Consider the following 26101-nt stretch of genomic DNA (forward strand, 5'->3'; position numbering starts at 1 on the left):
ATTGGCCTTTGTCAAATATAGCCAACATATCTCCGAAACGTTGGGACAACCAAAAACAAAAAGGATATACCGAAACAAACCTATATTCATACACATAGACCAACGCTATTTATAGTTATAGTAATTTAGCTCGACGTATTTTGAAATAGAATGTAATTCTACTATCATAATGTATATTATATCATAATTCTAAAAGGTATTTATAAGCTATAGTGAGAAGCCTGTTGTAGAGTCGTAACGATCATTGCGAAATATATACAGATTTTCATCCAAATAATATATAATACACCAAAACTAATTATCATGGAATATATCTATCAAGAGAAGACCTGACCAAGGCTTACATTGACTTTTTAAATACATCACATAATTTTATTTTTATCTTTTTTATATTTTATTATAAAACACTAATTTAAACATATCGGTCAAACTGTAATTATCTTAGTTTTTGGTAGTTTACTTGAATCTTACAGCGATTAAATAAACTCGACAGTCGTTTAACGAACACGTCCCGATGTTTAGTATAGCAATTCTAAAATATAACATAACAATTTCATGAAAGCGAATATCAAGACGCGGTTTCTTATTTCTAAAAATTATTACTAATCCTATTCGTCTAAGCTGAGAGGTTCGTCGACGAACACGGCGTGAGACTTCATGTGAATAAGAAATGCTAATAGGCGATCTTTCTCTGCTTCGTTGCCTCTGAAATAAAATAAATAAAAGCTTATCCTTACGAATGACGATAAATTCCTCCTGACTGATTACGGCCACGGCTTTCTCATCGGAGACTATATACCTGGTTGGGACACGTTATAGTGCACCATATTTACAGGAGCACATTCATAACCCGATACGAAGGCAATCTGATACGACAAGACAGAGTTCAGGCGCACGATCTTTTCGATGTTAATAATGAACTAAACATCAACAATCTATAAACTGTGAAACTGTATAATTACGTTTACATAAAGCAATACAATAAACTTACTCGATGTCTATTTCAATCGCCAAGATGGTGTGGTGAGGCTTGCCTTCTTCATCTAGCCAACTAAAATAAAAATAAAATAAAGCATGAAACGCGATTTTGAATAAAGTAATCGTCTATACTACCCGTGGAGATAAAGAAGTATATGGAAAATAAATACGTCACTTATATCACGTCCCGCTCGCACACCATCGCTCTCGACCCACAACCGCGAGTAAAGAGCTACAGTGCGCGAGCAACAGATGAAGGAAGCGACCATTTTCATTCCCAATATTTATCTGCACAGGTAGTACGAAAAACATATAAGAAATATAAAATAATATAGCTTCAGAACAAAATACTCTATTTTTGTTTACAGGCTTAACTTAACTATATTTTAACAAAGGACATACTATTTAATTAAAAATATATTTATTAGATATATAAATTTTGAATGTACTTTGATATCGGAATATCCGTTTGATGTAATAAGACTGAGGCCGTTGGACCGAAACCCATATTTTTTATCCACTTGTAACTCGTAAATACGCTGCAGCACATCAACTTAGACGTCGATGGCGTGATCACCATGACAGTTGTTTTACATTTAAGCTGGGATAATATTTTAGCATAAGTCGTATCGGATAGAAATATACTCTTCTATTGTACACGCATAAAGAAATACAGAAGTACTTATCATAATAAACAACAAAATCGCCTAACAGCGATTTCTTCCAGGCAATCTTAAGATTAAAAATTTACATTAATTCTAAGATAATCGTTAATATCACTTACATGTCACCCAATGTGATTAGGTTAGTAGGCGACGATGCTAAGGAACGGGGTCGCTTAGCGATTCCTGACTCGGAGCTGGCAGCCTGCGCCGCACCAAGTGTCGACCTCGTGATATGCCAGAAGCCTCGAGATGCAGCTCCAACACCATCGATTCTTTCTATACGTACCCAACCTAAATAATGAGACGGAATGATTCATAAATAAAAGTTAGCAAATTTCATTTAGCGAATACCAGTATTTAAGGAGTAGTTTAAGGAAAAAACGTAACGTAATTATTATTACACTACAATATATTCATAATGATTTACTCCAATCATTTAATTAATTCTGTGAATTTTAAATATACGATTATTATAAAGGCAATAATATAAATTAATCATAATTACCAGCCAAAGGAGGTTGCGCTTCAGGTTGACAATTACTACAGTAGCACCTGACCTGACCCCAAGATACCGCTTGCCTCAACTCCGGGTAAGGCAGCACTAAGAAATTCCAATACTTCAAAACAAGATGAAGATGTTCACAGCCTTCTCCGAACGCTTCCCATTCGGCCTCTAAACTCTGGCCTTCTATGCCTTCTTGATCTAAGCACAAAATCCTGTTAAGATAGTTCAAATTTTCAACCGTCAGTGGTTCCGAGCACAAATCGTCGCGACGCGTCGATTCGTCTATAGAAGACGACTGTTCCTCAGTCAAATCAGGTAAATTTCCCGTTTCTAGAGTCAAAGCATCCATTATTTCATTATCTAAATTGTCGACGTCGTTTGCCTCGGGATAGCGATCGTTATGCCTGATATTCGTGTCGCAGAACTGGTCATGTATTTCGTTGTCGTCCGCTTGATGTCCAGAGCTAAATGTAAGCCGTAGCGAGTCTCGGACCATCGATGAATCTGACATGCGACAGAAATCATGTGTTGAGTGACTTCTCTGGACACTACGAAACGAATTGTCCTTGTTACCAACAGGTTGTGTCAGAATAAGGCTGTGATGCATCGTCCGGCAAGGGGTTTGATTTTTTATTTCTTTATTTCTTACTTCATTATCAGGAACATGGGCTTTAGACTGTGAACTAGGTCCCGGTTGAGTAATCATCGTATCGTAATTTTCCATTAGGTTGTCGTGGCTGTAAGCCTTATTTGCTTTTCGTCGCTTACGTACTTCGACACGTTCCGTCACTGGTTGGTCTTCATCTTGCATGTCTTCCACGTTGAGTTCAATCGACGATTCTTCTTCTCGGCGGTTTTCAGCTATTACCGGTAGGTCGAGGGACGTTCCAGTCACCACCGTATACGGATGAAGCAGTACTGATACCTACATTATTATTGAATTTAAATAGCTGTTTAGATTTATAAACTAAAAATCAACGTAATTATACATTTATATCCCGTTTATATGGGATAAAACACTTAAGCTAAATATAAATTGCATATAAAAAAAAATTGTCTACTTTCTGTTTAGTTATAAATAAGAATTTACTTGGGAAACTCTCCCATATAGGTCGACTAGGGGATAAACGTGGCTGTAACTTCGGGGAACCGCACCAATGATGCCGACAACATTGCCATCTATGTCAACAACCAGTTCGCTATTGAATCTAAAATGTAAAGTCAGAACCGACTGCTCCGCCACTTCTTCTAATTCGGCCGCGGCGTGTGTGATTATCTGTAAAATGTATTATGACTTCTGACATATTTCTTTTGTATATGGTCAGTTAAAAGAAAAATATTTTCAGTAGAACATCGAAATAATTATAACTACGATGAAACAAATTAAATTAGAAATGATCCAACAGTCTATTTATATTCTAGTATATTGTCTTACATTGGTGCCATTGAATTGCAAATCACTCGATATTATCCAGGCAGGTGGGTCGAGCCGCATGGCACACTCCGGTACGCCTTCGATGGGCAAACACGGTACCCCGCCGATAGAAAGACTCCCATCCCAGCTTTCGTCTATTTTATCCACTCGAAACTGTTAAGAATAATGATGTATTTACAACATATGCCTTTGTTCCTTCAATTGCGCCTAAAACTAGTTTGTATAATTGTATTATTCAAAATCGCTATGGCCAGAAGACGAATAATTCGCAATCGTAAAAAATCATTCAAAAGCAAGTTAATTTCACTACCAGTTATCAATTATAACTGGCAAACAGTGCTCATGCCACACGAACTCTGATAGGTGAATGTGTTTTGAGTTAAGGTATTCAGTAAGAAAAAAACTCGTCACGAACGCAAAATGTCAGAATGTGATACTGACTGTAAACACGTATCCAAATAGCGTATCGCCGTTATTTAGTAGCATTTCACGAGTGAGATACGAAGACAATTCTTACTGAAACGGTCAGTTTTCTTTGTTCAAATCACATTCATTTTTATTATTGAGTAATATATTATATTTATATTATAGCATAAGTAGGCGTAACACCCACCGCGGCGTGGCCCACCTGGTGGTAATTAGTCAGCGCCCAGACATTGGCGCTGTAAGAAATATTAGCCATTATTTACGTCGCGTATGCGCCAACAACTTTGGGGCCTAAGATGTTATGTCTTGTTGTTGTTGCTTTAGCCGATTGGAAATAAAGGATTACTTATCCTTTTTGCTACTCCCATGACTTGGAATCTACAGACCAGTTTAAAGTAACCTTTTCATCTTACTTTAGTAATTGTAAATCAGAAGAAGAAGCATATTAGTTAAATATCTCCATTTTACTTTAACAAAAATATTCTTTCATAGTGACAATTGTCATATACCAGTTCTCGTTTGATAGGAACTTCTTCATCGCGATTTAGAGCATGGTGAGGGTGATTTAATGAGCATTTTTCTTTTTTTTTATTTATCAATGAGTACTCGGTGTATTGCAATAACGTCAACTCAAGTACAAACATAAATGAAAATATAATTCATTTCCTGTCAATGACCGTTTATCGACACAAAACCAGTTTAAGAGCCGTTCTACTCCATAACGGAAATGTACTTAGGTATTTCTGTTCCTTTAACACTCGCTTATACTATGAAAGCTTATTTTTATTAATAGCGCCCCACTTTACAAAAAATGATTTTTATAAAAAGTAGAGCGCAGTTCGTGTGGCACGATAATACATATTGCTAGTGTATAATACAACTACAAAGTTATAATACAATTATCAAATTTATAATTTATAAAATAAAATGAAACATACGTCGCCCGCACAGATACAGCGCGAGCATAATGGTCCAATGTAACTGAAAAGCTCAACCACCCATTTAAATATACAAACAATATTAAAATAGTTCGCTGAGCCAGGGAATTACAGAATATGAAAATGTAATAAATAGTGAAAATGTAGAAACAGAAGCTTTAGTATCTTACAGTATACTAATAACTAAGATACTTATGACAATTAAGCAACGCCACCAATATTTATTTTGCCAAAAATATGAGCATCAATCCTCAATATTAATATAAAACTATGTTTAAAAATTACTTTTGCAATACACTCATTATAACATTCGCATTGCATTCCACAATATATTACAATCGCAATGCAATATACAATATATGACATTCGCATTGCATTACACAATATATAACATTCGCAATGCAATACACAATATATTATATTCGCAATGTAATTCAAATTAAATTACATTCGCATTGCATTACACAACATATTACATTCGCAATGCAATACACAATATATTACATTCGCAATGCAATACACAATATATTACATTCGCAATGCAATACACAATATATTATATTCGCAATGTAATTCACATTAAATTACATTCGCATTGCATTACACAACATATTACATTCGCAATGCAATACACAATATATTACATTCGCAATGCAATACACAACATATTACATTCGCGATGCAATGTAATGCTAATAAGTAATATAAAATAATCTGTGTTTGCATCTGTATGCATTTCTTTAGAAAGTCATCATTAATTTCTTCGTTTAATCAAATTATCCCAATCCATTATAGATTCAAGACTACATAACATATTTATGAGACTTAAAAATCACACAGATCACAGTAATAAAAGTTGACCTTGGGCGCTAAAATGTTGTGTCCCTTGTGCCTGTAGTTACACTAGCTCACTCAATCTTAAAACCGGAACACTACAATACTAAGACTTGCTGTTAGGCGTTAGAATATCTGATGATTGGTGGTACCTACGCTAAGACAGGCTCGCACAAAACCTTACAACCAAGTGAGTCAATTTTATCTTTTATATTATAAAAGATACAAAACACATACATTTTTTGGGCAGTTCCACATTAAATATAAATAAGATTATGTTAAATTGTAAATCACATATTGTTTTACTTCACAAACAATTTTTATGATCGTAATCCTAATCAAAATGTTGTCTTTATATTCGTTTTTGTTATATGTAAACGCCATATAAAAATAATTCAAACAGAAATGACATCACTCGCAGACGAATCTTATTGGTAAACAAATTCTTTAAAATTTTAATTTTCCGTTTCACGTATTCAAATTCAGATCCAGATTTATTCATTTATAATTAATTAATTAATTAACTCACACAATATTAATTAGTGAGCCCTTAATGAGAATATAACGTTACATAAGGACGATTTAAAATATTTTGAATTCGACATTTAATTAAGATATTTTAAGCGAAGAATTGTTCAAAACTGACTAACTGAATATCAGTCATATAGTCAGAAATTCTACACGACCGGAGATATCAGAAGTGTAACACCGCCATCTTCCCAAATTCAGTTCACCAAATCTCTCTTTTATTGGTTCGACGAAAGACTTTTTTTTTCAATCACCGAGTACGGCTTGTCACTCTTATAATATAGTCATTGTCTATAACATTTAAATTGATTACTCACTGCGAGTGGTTGCCATCAAGCGAACGTCAATGGACTTTTTTCGAAGAAAGTGTAATCTAACCTAACCGGTCGGTTAGGTGAAGTTACAACTTTCATAACTAAATCTATGAAAAATAAATCATGCGCCAAGAGCGTGATTTATTTTTCTTGCGAACACAATGTTCGCTTTGGGAAAAGTAATAGTGAAATGTTCTTAACATTTCTCTATCAATTTTCCCCTACCCGAACTACCAACCCTTTTGAGAAACAAATTCAGAAGCAATAACAAGAAAACAGTCGACAAAGCAAAGAATTATAAAAATATTCATTATTTTTATAACCCTTTACTTTACTCCGAATGATAATTTCACAGACAGACACTAATCAAACACTTAATACTGTTTATTAACAAACAAAATCACCACGAACAAATGTCAGAACGAAAATCAGAAAATATGCAAAATTTAGACATACTGTATAGACTATGTCCATCCATATCAACCGGATTAGTAGTTTATGCGTGAACCGAAAATGAAAACAAACACGCAAACCAAACCTATCCCTTTATAATATTAGTATGATTTATCAAAGATATCGAAAACAAGTCAAGTTGCAACAATAATACTCCACACCTGCGAATTATTCAAACAAACGACGACAAAATCTTTCGATATAGAGCACGAACCGAAGCGAAAGTGACGTACTTGAGTTACAAAAGAGGCATGCCCATGAACCAGTATTGTTTCATGAGTGATTATGTCAAAAAGAAACGTATTATATAATAAAAAAATCTGACAAAGCTTCTTGTGTTCTTCTTCTTCTTCTTCTTCTTCTTTAATTGTGCAGTTTTCATTGATAAGCAGCCCAAACTTTTTTAGTAGGTCGGGCTTTAATGCGAATATAATTTATGCCAGTTACTTATGGACGGCCTAAAGATTCTGCAATCGAAATTCGATTGAGACAATTCAAGCGTAGAATTTTTCAACAGTATCTAACTGAATTTCATTTATATAGACAGAAATTGTACACAATCAGAGATCAGAATTTTTGTTACAAGGCAATGTTATGCCTAATCTCCAAATCCGGGTTGGTGCTACGGACACTTTCTGCAATAAAAACCAAATCCCTCTTTTATTGGTTCGGCGAAGGACTTTTTTTTCAATCACCAAAAACCTGTTGTCACTCTTATAATATAGTCATTGTCTATAACATTTAAATTGATTACTCACTGCGAGAGTGGTTGCCATCAAGCGAACGTCAATGGATTTTTTTCGAAGAAAGTGTAATCTAACCTAACCGGTCGGTTAGGTGAAGTTACAAGTTTCATAACTAAATCTATGAAAAATAAATCATGTATAAAAGTGTAAAAGTAAATCATTCATGGGTAATTTTGTTATTTTTATTTCACTTCTGACCTTAAGCTTTTTAGACAACATCGTCTGTGCATGCTGTAATATTAAGTTGCACGACTGCTATTTTGTCACAATAACACTCGATAGATTATATTAACTGATAATTTATTTACACTTTTTAATTTAATTAAAAAAGTTGAAAGGTACGAACTAACTATACCAACTATACTAACAATAATACCTTCTGAGACTAATCAAGTGTAACCTCTAAATCAAATCAATACAGTGGAATTGAAAAAGTTCCAGTAACATCAAGACTTTTCTTAAGACGGCTTAGTTCTTGTCAATATCTTTCCCTAAGTTGTTTATAGGCTATTTATTATCACTATTGTCGAACATAACCTACAAAATTATATAATTTTATCTGATCAATATTTTCAAAACCTCGAAAACGACAGCTTCAATACTTTTTAAATGTTTATAGAATCAATTCTTGCCGTTAATAACATTTTAAATATGCCATACTAGTGGGCATTTCTCTTTCAAAGGAGATCGAATACAACTCAACCTTAAACTTTCTTCAATTAAATAACGAAAACGAATATATGAACGCAAGGTATGACCTTCTTGACATATATAAACTCATATATTTATTTAATTCATTTGTATTTTAAAACTTAAGTTTTTGAGTAAAAAAATGTTTGTGAAAATATATTTTTTGTATGATCTGTAACTTGAAATATACATTACACGATTATTTAACGAATATAACTTCGATGTGATTCTATTTAACATAATCGATTAACAATTCATGCTGATTAGTGAAATATAAGATGATTATAAACGATCTTGCTTCCTTGCTGTTTGATTAATCCTTTTTTAGTTTTAATAAAATAATGAATGAAATAATATTTTTCAAGATCAATCATTTGAGATTCAAAGACACTCGGAGGCCGAAGACAAACGTCACAAGTTTAATTAACAAGATATGAAAAGAATAAAACAAAAAGAAATATTATTTTGCGCCAATAGCTATTTATAATCAGAATACTATCACTAATTAGCATGAAAATTAGCGCAGCACATCAATTAATTTATGTTAATTAGTAAAAATATTGTATACTTTTATTTAAGTTCACGTGTTTAGTATGTGAGTGATGTTATTGGAAATGCCCATCATATAAAACCTTATTTTTAAGACAAAAAATCGCAAGCCTCGTTTGATGTGAAATGAAGTTACAGTCGAGAAAGCAAAATTAAAACATTCGCATTGCAAGTCTAAGTTTGTATATTGCAAAGCACGACGATTAATTAAGAAATTCAGCACACGTTAGTGAATAGCACGGAACTTAATTAAAAGTCATATAAGACAATATTTTACTATATCAAATATTCGCCAGCTCAAGCGTTGCCTTTTTTGTAATATGCTAACTTGTAAAAAAACATATAAAAATGTTTTTCTGATATTATAAATAAAATATTTGTTTATATTTTTGATTATATTGTTATTTTTTGTGTTAAAATACACAAGTTATATTTGCATTTAGTCATCAATATCATAGTCATTCAAAAAACAACAAAATTAATTATAAAAATAAACAATAGTAATGCAGAACGTAACTAGCATTGCACTTACATTATGAGTATCTCATGTTGCAGAGATGACTTAAAAACGTACAGAAATAGGCAAGCCAAAATAACACACACGACATATTTAAATAAATGCATATAACGAAAAATATATGATAAACAATAGTCGCAAGGCACAAAAATCGATTACGAAACAACATTATTATCTAATACGATAATATATATATACTTTTACAAATTAGCATACAATTAATAATCTTAGAATTATCTGACTATTATTATTATATGCTAAGCAAAAGTGAAACATAAATTCGCTAAATAAAGGCATCGAACAACACGTGGCTACATGTTTATATACAAATCGCTATTACTTTTTTATTAATAAAACAATGTAGTTACATACGCTTGCATATTATAATATGTCCAGATAAGGCAACGCACTATATATAAGGTAAACGTAAATCTAAATTGTAATATCAACGTTACGAACCCGAAACCTGTGTCCTCTTCTTAAAGGTTGACTGACTATGGCGACCGCGTCTTGATAACCAGACGTACGCATTGCAACGGTGTCTAGAAAATATATATATATAAATAAAACAAAGGAAATAACAAATGTTAAGTGTATATTTAACACATGTTAATAATGTCGTGGTATTTGAATGACGACATTTACAACCAATAGTAATTTTTAAACTTATTTCGGAAGAATTACTATTTCTGTTAGTCGGGTTATAGAGGCAGCAAATTTTTCTTTTATTTTAAAGCATAAACATATTGCGTTATCCAATCATTAAAAAGGTACGAAATATAAATATAACCGATTAAAAATTTAGTTATTGAATGCGTGTATTGAAATAAAAATATATGTTTTAATCTCACTTAAATATGTTATTTAATTGTACCTGAGCTGCAAAGCTTGATGTTTTTGCCGTGTACGTAGTGAAAAGTGTAGGGCAAAGCTGCTCGTCTGCGCCGTGGCTCCACAGAGACTAGCGTGGCCGTAGATGAAGTCATTTCCACAGTTTCGCTTACTTGAGTCTCACATATCTCCTCTGAATCTTTCGACTGTCCCGAATCATTAGGAACTGAAATTAATTAAGCTCGTAAAAGTATCAACTTCATCGACGTGTTAACAATTATTTTTGAAAAATTATTAATACTTACTCGTCTGTGGTAATACAGTGACTGGGTTTCTCGTAACCGCTTGAATCTTGTTAACTGATCCATAAATCTCCATAACCACGTAAACTTTCTGCGTTTAGAAAAAAAGAATAAATTATATATTAATATGAACAAAAATATATTAGTGAAAAAATGGTGCAAACTTACATCAGGCACGCGTTCGAAAGCAGTATCGAGTAACTCGCAGTTATAGTAGACGAGTACTCGATTATCCACAGTTTTCTTTAAACCAACTCGGTCGCCCGCTCGAAGCCATTCAAACGATGGTACCACAACTTTGAGATCTTGCTGGCGAGAACTCGGCTTCGAATAACGCATATATTTACCTATTATGACCAAAACATAGATATTAAAAAAAATCTAAAATATTAAACGCACTGCGCTTTTGAATTTGGCTTAAAGATTTCTTAAGTTAAAAACCAAACGTTTAATGCTTTTTTAAGTAAAATAGGTAGGCATACTGGCAAATGAACCACTTGATGGCAAGTGGTCACCACCTCCTATAGACATTGGCGCTGCAAAAATTTTACCCACTCCTAATATCTACAATGTGCCACCAACCTAGTGTACTAAGGCGTTAAATCCCTTGTGGAGTTACAATGGCTTAATTAGCGTTCAAAACGGAACGCAACAATACTAAACATTGTCCTTTGGCAGTAGAATGTATGTATATGACGTGTAAGTGGCACATCTAGTCACTATCAACATCCCGAAATGACTTATATGACTAAATATATGAACGTACATATAATATGCGAAACGTGAAATACACTAACCGTCTATATATGCAGTAAAATGTGGCAGGCAACCGACGGAGGGAGGCAAGCTGCGGTTGACGTGCGCATTCAAGATGTTTATATCTGTCACACCCATGCGGAAACTACCCGCAAATCCGAACTTACATTCTACTATTTTTATCTGAAACAATATTAGAGAATTTTATATTTATATAATAACTAAGGTTTTCTCGTACTATATAATATTAAACAATGTTGTGTATAGAATTAGCGAAACCAAGTGGTCGTATTCCTAGATATTGGTGCTGCAGTGCCATCTAGCGGCGAGTAATGACAAAGTCGATGAACTGTATATTGAGTAATTCTTACCTCAAATATCTCTCCAATAGCGAGATGAGCAGAACTAAATACTAATGCAGTCATGGGATCTGATGTAAGTCTTCTTGCCAAGGAACAATCGTGTGTTAGACATATATTATCGCCGCAATATTCAGAAAAACTCCTGCCATATAAAAAAAAGATTTTTATAATAACTACCTTTCTGTATATATTTTTTGTGTTTAATTAATGTCATTTAAATTTTGTCAGAAATGATTAACTTCCTCACGTACCAGTAAGGCGGAGGTGGTGTTGCCAGCGCTCTCGAGTGACTGAGTAATGAATTATCCGAGTTTGTACAACCATTATAATTGAACGCTCTTTCCTCATTTTGAAGGATTGTCACCTAAAATTAGAAATTATATTTAATAAATATTCATTTTATATTTTATTATAATATTTTTTTTCACATACACGGGTTAATTTCCTAAGCGGTAAAATGATGTGCCTGTGAAATAAAAAAAATACGCATAATATTAATCTCGAAATAAATTTAATATATACCTGTGTACACTGCCCGTAGAGATCGACGACGGCGTAAATATTAAGATGTGGGACGTACCAAGCCTTGCCCATGTCCATACCGTCTAAATAATAGTGGAGACTTCGATCTGCATGCCACATCATCCCTGTAGAAAATTTTTGGAATGAAATATCTTTTTTGTACATTGAAATTAAAATTTTTTTTATGGAATATGTTGATGGACGAGCATATGAGCCACCTGATGGTAAATGGCCACCAACGCCCATAAACAATGGCGCTGGAAGAATTATTAACCAATCCTTACATCGCCTTTGCGTACCAACCTTGGAAACTAAGATGTTATGTCCCCTGTACCTGTAGTTACACTGGCTCACTCGCTCGCTCGTGGGTGGTATCTACCCAGACGGGCTTGCACAAAGCCCTACCACCAAGTACAGGCACAAGGAACAGGCAGGAAAAGGTTTTGGATCTTGCTTCCACGCTGTTCCTATGCAGTTTGGTGGATACGAACATAGCAAAATCATGCAACGCTTGTACTCACGACGTTTCTCGTTGTAATATATCAACAATTTAAGTCACTTTAATAAATAATATTTACATATATTTATTTCATAACGATTTGTTATAACACTGAACTCCAGCTCTCGTTATAATACTCAATAATAATAATGATAATGAATATTGTACAATGATATATCATGATTCATAATTTCACTTACCCACTCGACTACCCACAGTAAGCGTGTCAAGATCTAACGGATATCCACTCCTCACACACTCGCCATCCTTCATCATCGCCGCGCCACTCAAAATGTAAGTATCCCAGTTGAGGTCTGTTGCTGTACCGGCTAATCCGTTCGCTTCAAGATCTTCTGGACGAATAGCTGTTACACCTAGAATTTACTTCTTATTTTATCAACAGTTCACAACAAAGAGTATTTAACAGACCATTAATACATATTATTTAAAAGACAGAGGTATTTTAAATGAATTAATAAAAATTAAAAAAACTTCTTACCTATCTCTAAGCTACCGATCCAACAGTCAACCATGGAGTCTATTCTCAACTCGAACATATCACACTCTCGTAAAGGCCTTGAACTAAAGAGTACTGCGTCATTGAACTCAGAATAGACTGCCGCTCTCGACGCGATCAAACGAGTGCGGCTAAGTCTCGCGTTGCGACCGTGCACGCGATGGAAACACATCTCCCTGTATAAATTCAAAACAAATAATTTAAAATTACCACACTTTTTTCAAGTTATATAGATTTTTTTCAAATTATTAACAATTCTAATGATTTTAAAGAATCAACAACATATATATAATTTATATAAATAATTTGAAAGCAAGCTTACGGATAGATTGTTGCATTGGATTCAGTCGAGAGCGGTGACTCCGGAGAATAAGCCGGAGGTGGAGAGTACGAGTCAACTATAGTCGCCTGCGCAACTCGACCGTATAAATCTACAAACAGTTTTCTTTACTTTATCTTATTTACTATATATCTTAAAATATTACATAAATGGTATCGTTTTGTATTAAAACTAATTTATTCTTTTTACTTTTTGTGAAAAACATTTATCTGTCGAAAGCAGTGCCTTTCTAAAGCATACAACAAAATTCAACTTGGTGGTAGGATTTGGTACAAATCCGTCTGGGTAGGTGCCACCCACTCATCAGATATACTATTGCCAAAATGCAATACTTAGAGTTAGTTTCCAGTTTGAAGGGTGAGTAAACTAGAGTAACTGCAGGCACAAAAGACATAACATCTTAGCTCCCAATGCTGGTGGCACATTGCTATAATATAAGCAGTGGTTAACATTACTAATAGCCCCAATGTCTATGGGCAGTGGTGACCATCATATAAAAATTATAAATTATAAAAAAATACAATTGAACGACATTACTAATAGCATTTGCACCTAGTGAGGCGTGATTTTCTGAAATTTTAGGTTAATCATAAGCCGGATAATAGATATATAAAACTTACCCACGATTCCAAAAACGTGCTCCGGTATATTAAAAGCAGCTGGTCCCTGATCGACTCCGTTCACAAAGAAATGTAGAATACCCATATCTTTTCTCATAACACCCACCGTGTCACCTTCCTGACAAATTAAATAGAATAATTACTAATCTACTTCAATGAAAGAAATTATTTTTAGTGAGTTTTTCGCAAATATCACATCAGTCTACTTTGTTGTGCGTTTATGGATTACTAGGGCAGTGTATTTGCATTGCATTACAGGCACAAAACTATAACAAACGTAGCGGTAAGCTGACGATGTAAGGATTAGTTTATACTTTTAGCAAAAACTGTCTGTGGGCGATAGTGAGCAATTCCAACGTAATCATAATGTCTTATATTGTGATATAAAAGAGAAACTATACCTAGTACATCTAAGATCCAGTACGATTCGTGTTATTACAGGTGACGTAAAAATTGTAGTACTAAAGATATTATTATGAATTGACAATACAAATCAATATCTTAATTGCTAGCTTTTACCCACGGTCCGCGCGTGTTTTAGGGAGTTAGTTGTTAGGTATTATTCTCAAAATATATATATAAATTATAGCCTGTATTATTTTCATGTATAAGTTATATTATTGTAAAGTTTTATTAAAATCCATTCAGAAGCTTTGCGTGAAACAGAAGCAAACATTCATACAAACAAATTTTCGCATTCATAATAGTAGAAAGGCTTAAAAAAAGTCTCTGTTACAATTTTCTCTTGAATATAGTGTTCAAGTATACTTTTATAAATACAGTAGTTTTATATATCCAGGCAAGCACCATTTTTCATGTGCTTAATTTGTGATTTTAATTCATCTCGTTCTCGGCGGTGAAGTAAAACATCGAAACATGCATGGGTCTAATTTCAACGAAATTCTGCCACATGTGTATCCACCAACCCGCATTGGAACATCGTGGTGGAATAAGCTACTAACCTTCTCCTCAAAGGGAGAGGAGGCCTAAAGCCAGTAGTGGGAAATTCCCAGGCTGTTACTGTTAAACAGTAGTTACACTTTCTATGTAGTTTGTAATTGTAAAACCAAAAACAAATTCTCTACTAAGTTTGCATATATTGTTTAATTATTACTTACCACTAGTCGGTTGAGATTTCGAACATACTGAGGTATGATTATTGTTGCATCTCTTATAACATCTTCCCCAGTCATTACCCAAGTGCCTGATCTATAATATAAGATTACTTAGTCAGTATTTTATATTACGAAAAGTAATGCATAGCTAATTAACGTTAAAATTTTACGGACACTTAGTTTATCTTTCAATTTTGATAGATGTTACCAGCTCGACATTAAAAATAAATGTAGAAATTTATCAAATAATCAGTAATTATATCAAATTGATGAAATTTAAAATTTAAATCAGGGTGTTACCATCATGCTATGTTATTTAATGTAAAGTTATTACAAGATATACACATATGTTTATATTAATTACATATATTTATATATGTATATACATGTAGTTATAGACGCAGTAGATAATATAGAGCAGGCATGTCTATGGTCTCACGTTACTGTCGGCTTTACGTCCACGAGTGTTAAACTGCCAACTTAAGGCTAATAGTAAAGAGTAAGACTGCATCTCCTTGCATTATAAATTAAGTACTAGACAAACGAGACAAATAAAAAGCGAGTAAACTATACGTCGGTAAATTTCTCTTACTTGGCGTTGCTCATTTTGAATGGAAATTGTATATCATTTGAAGTGTGCTGCGTGACTCCTATCTCAATGCTTCCGGCCCACTTGGGGATCACGAGGTCGAGCCGCACTTGGAACAGCTCATTTGTACGCAGCGTTCTGTTAGTCATCACTACGCCATTGTTGAAGAATTCGAAAGCACTGAAATGTTTGTATACATGTAATATGCATTTATATATGTATATGTTCAATTATTTATACGTAAGCATATACATTTTTTATTATTCTAATCAAAATTAGTCATTTTTATATGTTTAGTAGTCATAGCTTTTATTACATACAATCTAAGAAACAAAGCAAAGCATGAAGTAATTATTAAAAAGTTATACTCACTTAGGCCTATGAGCAGTCTTACCATCGTTAATAATAATAACATACGAATCACGCAGCGTATGAAATAAAAGGCTATCTTCATCTATCGTCGGTCTGAACCTACCTTTAAAACAAAATATTACAACCTTTATATATAAATATATTTTTATAAGTGTTTTACATTTATAACATTAAGTTCTTGATTCTAAAATAAATTATTAAATATTATAATAAACCATCTATTTTTACAGTTCCTTGGTATATAATATATGTAGCAACTTTTTAACAAAAACATAATCAGTACTTACTAGGCGCAGGCAGATCCGGAAGACTTGATACAGTTGGAATGTTGTTGATATTGCTATCCATATCTTCGCATAGATCCACGATCGAAACCTTTAAATACAAAACAAAAAGTAAGTTAGGATAACTAAATACATATACTATTTTAATTAAATTCATACTTTTTTTTTTACATTTTCATGTATTATTAATAATACGTTACGCACAAAAATCAAATTAAATTACTTTATTCTTAATTAATATACTTGTATTCGAGGCTTTTGTGAGAACTATTCACTACCGAGAGGAATCGATAAGAAACTCAGTAGTTATTATTTCCCAACACAAAATTTACATAGGTCATTAAAATTATCAAAGTAACTTTATATTCGATTTCAAAATATGCACTGACAAGCCGATTACATTTAAGTTTTCATCAAATTATTCGTATATTTTTTGTATAATTAAAAATATAATGCAATGTTGTCAGATTATAACTGGACTGCATCGTACCTTGACAGTCATTCCATAAAGATCGATGACACCCCACACTTGCTGCTCAACTTTATCAGTTGCTACACCTTGATCTATACCATTTATGAAATAATGCAGCTCGCCGTTGGATTTCCTCATCATACCAACTCTATCGCCTTCCTATAACAAAAATACATAAATTACAATAATTATATGATATATATACGTTAAAATGTTATTAACCATCGCTAACGCCTATTGTGTTATTTTTTAAGTTAATTCATATAATAATCAACATTCAGACAATTACAGTCTACTGCCGCAGAAATACATCTCACAAGGTCTCTACCTCCACTTCGACCTCTACACCTTGATACACCTGGTTAGAAAGCTTACAGTACATTCGCAGTTTCACGATCACCATACTAAGATTTGACTGCTCCAAATGCTATCGGCTTTTCTGAATAACTACGTGTTTACAAACCAGCCGACTTCTTATTAAGCAAGCTATTCTAACTATTTAAATAATTCGGTAATTCGGAATTACTAAATCCAGATAATCTTAGTTCTAATTCCATCCTCCAAAAATACTCCGAGCAGAGCTCGCTCGATTGTTGAGCGAACTCGTATTTGATAACTATTTTTGCAGTTGTGTCTACGAACCATAGGGAGATAGACACCTTCGTTACGTTTGTGCCTAGTTTCGGGCAAAATAAAACCCACTGGCTGACTCACTCCAGCGGTAAAATAATCTTTGCCTTACAGTCCCGTTTTCAAACAGTTATGGGAACGGCATGCAAATATCTCAGCACCTCAGTATCGTTTAAAAACAATAGTACATATCTGCAGAATGTTTAGCTGGTATCGATAGTCAGGAGGGCTATCTCGCGTGTCTCGTAGTCATACACAATGGTTGAAAGCAAATCGGCTGATGGGCGAAGGAGTATGGATATGGTCCACGAAGCTATATGACCGGAATCTGTTTGTTCTTATGACTAAAATTACCACCAATCTCATGCTCATATGAATGATGAGTGTGCTAGAGTATTCCTTATATAGTTTAAAATGGCGGGAATACTCGTAACTTAATGTTTTGTTATAGAAAGTAAACTTACCCTTAATTCGTCGAGATTGAAGTTGCCATACTCCATACAAGTTCCATGTCCATTGAGCAGGACTTTGCAACCGGACATCATGATTGTTCCAGAGTCCATGTTTGTCATTGTTGATGGAAATCTTATTGTTGCCGGGTTGTGGGTCGTTACGCCAACCTGGTGCCAAGTTTATAAGAAAGTTAAAAACCAATTTTTGTTTTATTCATTATTTTAAAGAAGCATTACTTATTTAAGAAAGATCACCGCAATTTTGTTTACATTCATATTTTGTTGGAAATCGATAAATTAAACAATTATTTATGGTGACATTTACGTTCTATGAAGACTAAAAAGTCGTCGTCGGTTCAATTAATATATATAATTGTATATACACTACCTCTATGCTTCCACTCCATTTGTCTACGAGTCTGTCTATACGTATTTCAAAGAGCTCGTTGTCATAAAGCGGCCGGTGTGTCATCACTACCCCATTATTGTAGTCGTCTAGGGGTCGAGCCCTTTCCGCAGACCTAAAAATATCAATAATTATTTGAACGTTCTATTTTTAAACTTAATTAACCGTCAACATAACATCATAATGAAAAATACTACTGTATTCAATTTAAACAATATAAGATTTTATTTTTACTTGTTGTTTGCCGAAAGCTTCACTAATATCCCACATCTCGGATGGAATCGCAAGCGATCATGAGCAACTGTAAAACAAACGGACAATTTTAATATACTAAGCATTAAAAACTCCGCCGTCACAAGAACTTACCCATAGCACATGACACGTCTGTCGGCATCGAGACGTAAACATCATTATGGTCTTTGGGATATGACGACTCAGGTACAACTGCATCTTCACTCGATGTTAAAGTGTCGTCATTGTTAGGATCCTCTTCTATCTATTGCATTACAAAAATACATATTAAATTAACTTGTATGTTTTCATGTATCTATGATTATCCTAAAGGTTGGTAGGTAATGCATACAAGCGTTAAGTCCGCCTTATCTGTATCTATTCTAGCACTAACTGTTTCCAGACTGTGTCTCTGGACATAACATAAAAAATGGCGAAGTATCGACTGAATTAAAAAAAAAATAACAATTACCTACCTACGTTTAGTAATTTTCACGTAATTGACGAACAAAGAAAGTAAAATATTATATATGTATATAATATATATTTAATAAGATTACAAAACTCAACATTTGAGTTTATATTTATGAACGCGTGAATCTTTTACTAGAAACGAGATACTCGTCCGATTTAAAATAATATATTCAATAATAATATATTAGATTTAGGGGTTATATGTTGTATAACTTAATACTACGTCCTTAACGAGCGCGGTGATAACCTTCATGGGGATATTACGGTAATGGCATCATTTGTAGTGACATAAACTCGTGATTGAACACGTGACGACAAGACTTTCCTAACACCTGATTACTCTTATTGAAAAAACAACCTACAACCCTAAATGAAATAGTTTCCGGACATTTTAAAGTAAAAGAATGACTACATTATAAAAGTAACAATGATTTAAGCGGTACGTTGTTACAATGAGACACGAATACGTCTGTTTTTATGTAAGGATTAATCTAATTCAATTAAATAGAAAATGCAAACATCGTTGATGCAATAGAAATAAAAACTCCAATAATTATTTTACATTGCGATCTGCCAAATAGAGTCGAAATCATGAAATGAATACAGTTATGAGACTGTCAAAAAATCGGCATTAACATGAAGCGTGCAGTCCTAATTATAAATAATAATTATTAAAAATGATTGTAGATACCGTTCGTTCAAAAAAAAGTTTTTACGATTATGAACTGCGGAATTGTTTTTTTAAAAGACGGTGCATTCAATTTTTCTTCTATATATTAGGTTACAGTTAAAGTAGAGACATATATTTATTATGTTTATATGTGTATATTATTTAAGGAAATCGGAGAGAAAATTGTCAGTAAGGGAGCTCATCAAACAAATTCTGTCAAACACAAGAAACATTATATGAAATTTGTACTATAATATAATTGTAAATACATATCGGAAATGTCTTAAGAAAAGTACAATAAATATCCGTATAGATATCTTCACATATATCTTCTATCTATAAAACGCATCAGAAAGGTGAGTCGTATAATATATTAGAACAGTGCGAAGGAAAAGATCACATACCTAAGTTTATAAGTTTGACGGGAAATCGGGGCGGCGAGCTAACATACAATATAATGAAAATATATATAACACTTACTTGATCCAAACTGCTCTCCATGATAGTACGCATGCCATTTGTATGAATTATGGACACCTGTACGCACTGTCCATATAAATCAATTACAGCAAACAGCCTGGATGGTAGATCTCTCGCTGCTATGCCTAAACATCTACCATTAATGTAGAATGTCAATTCTCCCTATTAATAAGATATATAAATATTAATATATAAATATTTATTATTTTAATACAAATTAAAAGTATAAAATGCATATATATTATATTTCAATAATACAACTTGCCTTACAAGATCTCATAACACCTAGAGTATCTCCTTCGTGGAGACTATCCAACTCCGGCCCATACGAATTTATTAAGGTCACACCATCTTTCACTATTGAGCTGCCTGACATAATCTAAGAAGACAAAACGAATTATAAGTGATATATAATATATAGTGGCGACATATAATTGGAAACACCCAGTGTAAAATGAATAGCGATGTTTTTGCATTAATCAAAAATACCTATATATGTATATAAGATAATTATAGTGTCGATATGTGGAAATATAATTAAGTAACTTTTTAAAATTATAAACGGATTATTTAAAAACGAATCTGAAGTGACCACATCTTTCTTTTTTGATATTAGCTAATAAGTGATATACTTCATAAAACACACACATGACAATCTTGCACACTAGCAAGTATAAACTAAAAACAAACAGAGGCAATATTAACATTGCAGTTATTGTGTTGCACTAAATATATTTAACGTTTGAGATAGTTCCAGAGTCCACACACATGATACATAAAGATTTGCTGGCATAGAAGATTCCTCGATATGTAAAATTTCAATTATTCAGGAATTACATCCTTAATTATAATTTCACATCATTGTTATAAGTCACTTACAGTGAGTAGCTATGGCCTCCTCATACTTCCATACATATACTGATATCTCCATTTTATTATTAGCTTTTACTGAACATTAATTATTCCGACTGTAGCTGAAGTAACTAGATATCAAAAAAAATACGACCAAAATACCTGAAGTTTAAAGAGATAATTTTTTTCCGTACCGTACGTACGTTATCTAACTTTCAAAAAATACTTTAATATTTTTCCAGTTTCCTTTGGGTAATAACAATACATTGCAACAAAGGTTAAACGTTCGTTTTTAGAGTGATGAGAAGTGACACTTTTCTAACAAGCATCCCTCAACTTTGCTTCGACTAACCGCCTACGGACACAATTATGATTACAATCTTTATTCGTATTATATGCGTAGGCATAAGAATCGTTAGTCTAATAACAGTTGAGTCTTTGTACTGTTATAATCGATACTAGCGCGCATGCGGGCTGTTTGTTATAGAGCGGAATTTGGATACTAGCGCCAAGGCGGGGCGAGGCTCCCAGGCCATGCACTATTTCACAGGCATTAGCATCCTTGTGCATTTCCATTCTGAAAAGACAGTCAGCATAGGCCTTGATTTTATTTATTTTATTTAATACAATGTAATATTGTTATAATAATAATATTATAATTTGTTATTTCTAAAAAAACATGTCTGATATATTGAATCTCGATTATGCAATGGTAATTTGATATAATATTATTTTATATTAATGTATTTGTGCTATTTGCTTAAATTAAAATAAGCTTAATATAAGATTAGTCAATTTCACAGAATGCCTTATTTTAATGTAAAGAATAATATGAATCGTATTATTCTTTACATTAAAATAAAAAAGTGAGAATTTTTCATTACTCAGGCAGCCCAGATCTTGTAGCAACGGCAGATGTATTTCTACAGCACTGACACGCACACACACATTGTTATTTCTAGAATCACAATATTCGTTCCGCGCGCTCCATCTGCCTTGTTTTATTATAATCTGGCGTAACTGTTTTCCAAAAATAGGTTATATTTATTAGGACTTTGTTTGTCAGTTCCCAAAAGTAGATAACCTTATTTCTTCAATAATTACTTCCATGCCGGTTTGCAAGTGCCTTACACTTAGTGGCATATGTATCACAATATTAACATTTATTTTATAAATTAACAATGAACTCAAGGTGTCTTTGTTTAACGCAATATATTGAAGCACTATATATATATATATTTACTAGACTACTTCTAAACACCAGGTGGCCGATTTGTCAGTATTTATACCTATTATCAGTATAACAAATAGCATTGAAAGCAAGCTTTGAACGATTTCACTTACTACCAAGTGATTAAGAAACAAGTAACAAAAAGACAAATGTTTCTTGTTATATAAATTTGTTGCAGAAATACTACTTATATACCAAATAAATCCTACATAACCTAAAAAAATTACAAGGTATTTGTAATTATTCTTTGCTATTAAATTAATATTCTTTAAAAAAAAGTATAGTAACAGCCTGCCAATGTCCTACGGCTAGGCAAACATCTTTCCGATTTTTGAAAAGCTATCTAACTTATTCCACAACTATGCTTCTATTTAGGTTGATCAGGGATGCACATAGGGAATTTTTTGATCCAAAAAATAATTTACTCATGATTTTTTTCTTTACCAATATGCGGGGATGAGGATAAATTATGAACACATGTGTAAGTACATGTAAATTCAGTGGTGCTTGCCCAGGTTTAAACCCATAATCTTCAGTTAAAATTCACATGTCCTAACCATCTTGGATCTATTTGTTTAAAACTTTTTAATGAATGATTGTGCTAATTTAGAATTGACAAAGTAAACTAAGATAATTATCCAATAACATGGTTCTGTAACACATAAACATTATTATTAAACAATGTTTATTTTAATCACTTAAAATATTAATTGAAATAAGAAACTACTGAACTGATTGAGGTTATGGGCTTTTAAAAGACATGACTTAGCATATTGTATTGGATTGAATAATGTATTCACTTTATAATTTGAGTTCCATAAGATGATGGAAACATAGACCTTTATTACCGGCAGAGTTGTAGTTAAATCATTGATTTGTTTTTAATATTGAATTCTCAGTAGCTTAGAAAGCAATTAAAAGCATTGAACCTTCGCCTGAACTCTTTGCAATTTTATCTGGATTTCCCAGCCTATTGGATTACGAGACTAAAACAATTGAGTGCACATGCATGTACACATACATTCACACATACTTGTACACTTTAATATCTACTATAACAGTTGCCTTATCACCCTTGAGAAAGGCCACCGTGGCCTAAATCAGTCAGGAGGATGTCATCAATGAATAAGCCATTGCTTTCAAAGAAACATGGTTACTTATGTTAGAGTTTGTTAGAAATGAATTTGTTCTGATTACTTGCTTTTACTTTTTTTTTTCACTTTCTCACATCTTCACTCCATAGTCACCTTTAGTTATTAACATTAATCAAGCAACAGAAACATATGCAAAAATTATTATTACCCATGCTGTATTCCGCAATTTGGTAGCTGTTGCAGGTAGTTCCATATACTCAGGATCTAGAGTTGTTACACCAATTTCTAGGCTACCGTTCCACACATTCACCTTCAAAGATATGATATACAAATAATTAGTACTTTTAATATTCACTACAGTTACAAAATATAATGACATAATACTATCATTAGACAACATTTTTATACTTTAGCGTTATATTATACCCTGTACAAGTTAGCTTGATCTTTGTGGCAGATGTAAATTTTTCTGATTTACATAACTTTGCAATGACATCATATTATTTTCTTAATTTAATGATTTTAAAATTTGTAAAAAAAATTAAAAAATACATATCACACAAAATTCCCTAAAGATTCAAACGTTATCTGAAAATTTTAAGATTGAATCTTTTCATTGCTTCAAAGTAATATTTAAATAGGAACACTAAAAATAATAGACACTTGTACAATGTTACGTCGGTCGAGCGGTAGGAACACAAATAATAGGCAGTAACTGATACAAATATTGATTACGAAAAATGATTGTTAAGTTATTGTTACGAACATGGGTCCTTTTGGTTGGAGTCTAAAGAGACAGCTAAAGAGCTGGTATAACTCTTTTTAGAAAAATAAGTTAAAAAAAATCATTAAATTCTAATTTGAATTTAGCAATAATTTATGTCTAGTGCAATTAAGAATTTCACACATAATACACCCACACCATCTCGTCACAGTTACAAGTACTGTTAAAACATTATTTTTTGGACTACTAGATACTTTCTGTTTCCCATCACTAGTCCGTCTGTTAAAAAGATCAAGCTAACTTTTACAGGGTATAATAACCAAGATCACTCAATGTTAACAAGTAATGATATGAAATGTAATGTATTATTTGCATGATTGATGAAACTAAAAATATGTAATATATACAATGTTTAACAATTCTTGAAAGGTAGTCCTATATTATCATAAACAATACCTAATGGTTTCTTAAAAAATAAAACAATACGACATATTTGGGATTAATGTAACCACCTAGATGTCCGAAAATCCACAACAGCGCGATTTTTAAGACACTTTCTGCCTCGCACAACCACTCTGTGGAACCAGCTTTCGCCGGCGGTTTTTCCGAACCGATACGACTTAGGAACCTTCAAGAAAAGAGCGTACTCTTTCCTGAAAGGCCGGCAACGCACCTGCAAGCCCCCCGGTGTTGCAGATGTCCATGGGCGGTGGTAGTCACTTTCCATCAGGTGAGCCTCCTGCTCGTTTGCCACCTCTAACATAAAAAAAAAAAAAAAAATACTATAAAATTTAACCTACCTTTCTGTCGATGCACACTTCAAATATAACATCATCTAAGATCGGTTCCGCACTTAATATCAAGCCATGATTAAATTCTACAAAATTTCTAACAGCCGTCGTATTGTCATGTAAAAGAGTCACTCTATCACCACATCGTCTATGAAACCTCATTTTATTTCCACATATAATACTTTCTACACATGAATACTTATTATAACAACAAATTTGCGTATTTTAAACACTTGCTCAGTCATTTTTAAAACTACGCCAATTGCGTCTAAAATAATGCAATTGTCAGCACCCATTTTGTATTGATTAAAATAAATAAGTAGAAAAATGTTGGAGTTTAAAAGACGTAAGAATATAAAAACTAAACATCAAATATTGCACCATTGTGATTTAAAAAAAAGTAGTATAATAAATGTCGCGAAATAATCACAGTAGAATTTATAAAAAAGGAAGACGAATATAATCTTTAAATTTTATAGACAGTATTGATCCACAAAACTGTAAAGTGGGTGTGGGTGAGAGAACGAGAACTGAGTGGTGTAGGTGCAGTGTTGCCGGTGTTTTGCGAAATTTCCCTGCATATAATAGCGCCGTAATGTAACAATAAATTAAAATGTTCTTGTAGATTATTTTATATTTCTGAATATAATTGTTCTGATTTAAAAAAAAAAAATTCAGATTCATGTAAAAACTCCAAAGTCTCATCTAAGTAAAGTCAAAATAATTTTTCTATTCCATTTTTCACAAATTCTCACAATACCTGCAGAACTCTAACAAAACTCTCCTTTCTATTCCTCCCATTGCGAAGCGAATAACACGAGCGGGTGCACATATATACATATGTACATCGCGTCACAGTTCACCTAGGTGCTCGCCTAGTCATTCGCGTCACATTTTCTAATTTTAA

The 26101-nt window shown here is 32.9% G+C and overlaps 1 protein-coding gene across 1 annotated transcript; it reads right to left on the reverse strand.

Annotated features, from left to right (window-relative positions):
* Nucleotides 1-25707, reverse strand: Neurl4 (Neuralized E3 ubiquitin protein ligase 4). Its single transcript, XM_064220292.1, has 31 exons — nucleotides 25204-25707; nucleotides 23888-23989; nucleotides 20764-20881; nucleotides 20503-20660; nucleotides 19014-19143; nucleotides 18882-18948; nucleotides 18630-18762; nucleotides 18254-18409; nucleotides 17178-17318; nucleotides 16691-16778; nucleotides 16404-16506; nucleotides 16035-16211; nucleotides 15446-15536; nucleotides 14328-14445; nucleotides 13690-13798; nucleotides 13350-13543; nucleotides 13051-13224; nucleotides 12352-12476; nucleotides 12081-12193; nucleotides 11839-11971; nucleotides 11509-11650; nucleotides 10880-11058; nucleotides 10715-10802; nucleotides 10453-10635; nucleotides 10038-10120; nucleotides 3584-3736; nucleotides 3239-3424; nucleotides 2149-3073; nucleotides 1763-1934; nucleotides 992-1051; nucleotides 1-705 (listed from the first exon to the last, which is right to left on the reverse strand). The coding sequence occupies exons 1-31, from the start codon at nucleotides 25354-25356 to the stop codon at nucleotides 609-611; spliced, it is 4851 nt and encodes a 1616-aa protein (XP_064076362.1). The 5' UTR covers nucleotides 25357-25707; the 3' UTR covers nucleotides 1-608.
* Between the last annotated feature and the right edge of the window lie 394 nt (nucleotides 25708-26101).

This window comes from Vanessa tameamea, chromosome Z (genome assembly GCF_037043105.1).
Source record: "Vanessa tameamea isolate UH-Manoa-2023 chromosome Z, ilVanTame1 primary haplotype, whole genome shotgun sequence".
NCBI lineage: Eukaryota > Metazoa > Arthropoda > Insecta > Lepidoptera > Nymphalidae > Vanessa > Vanessa tameamea.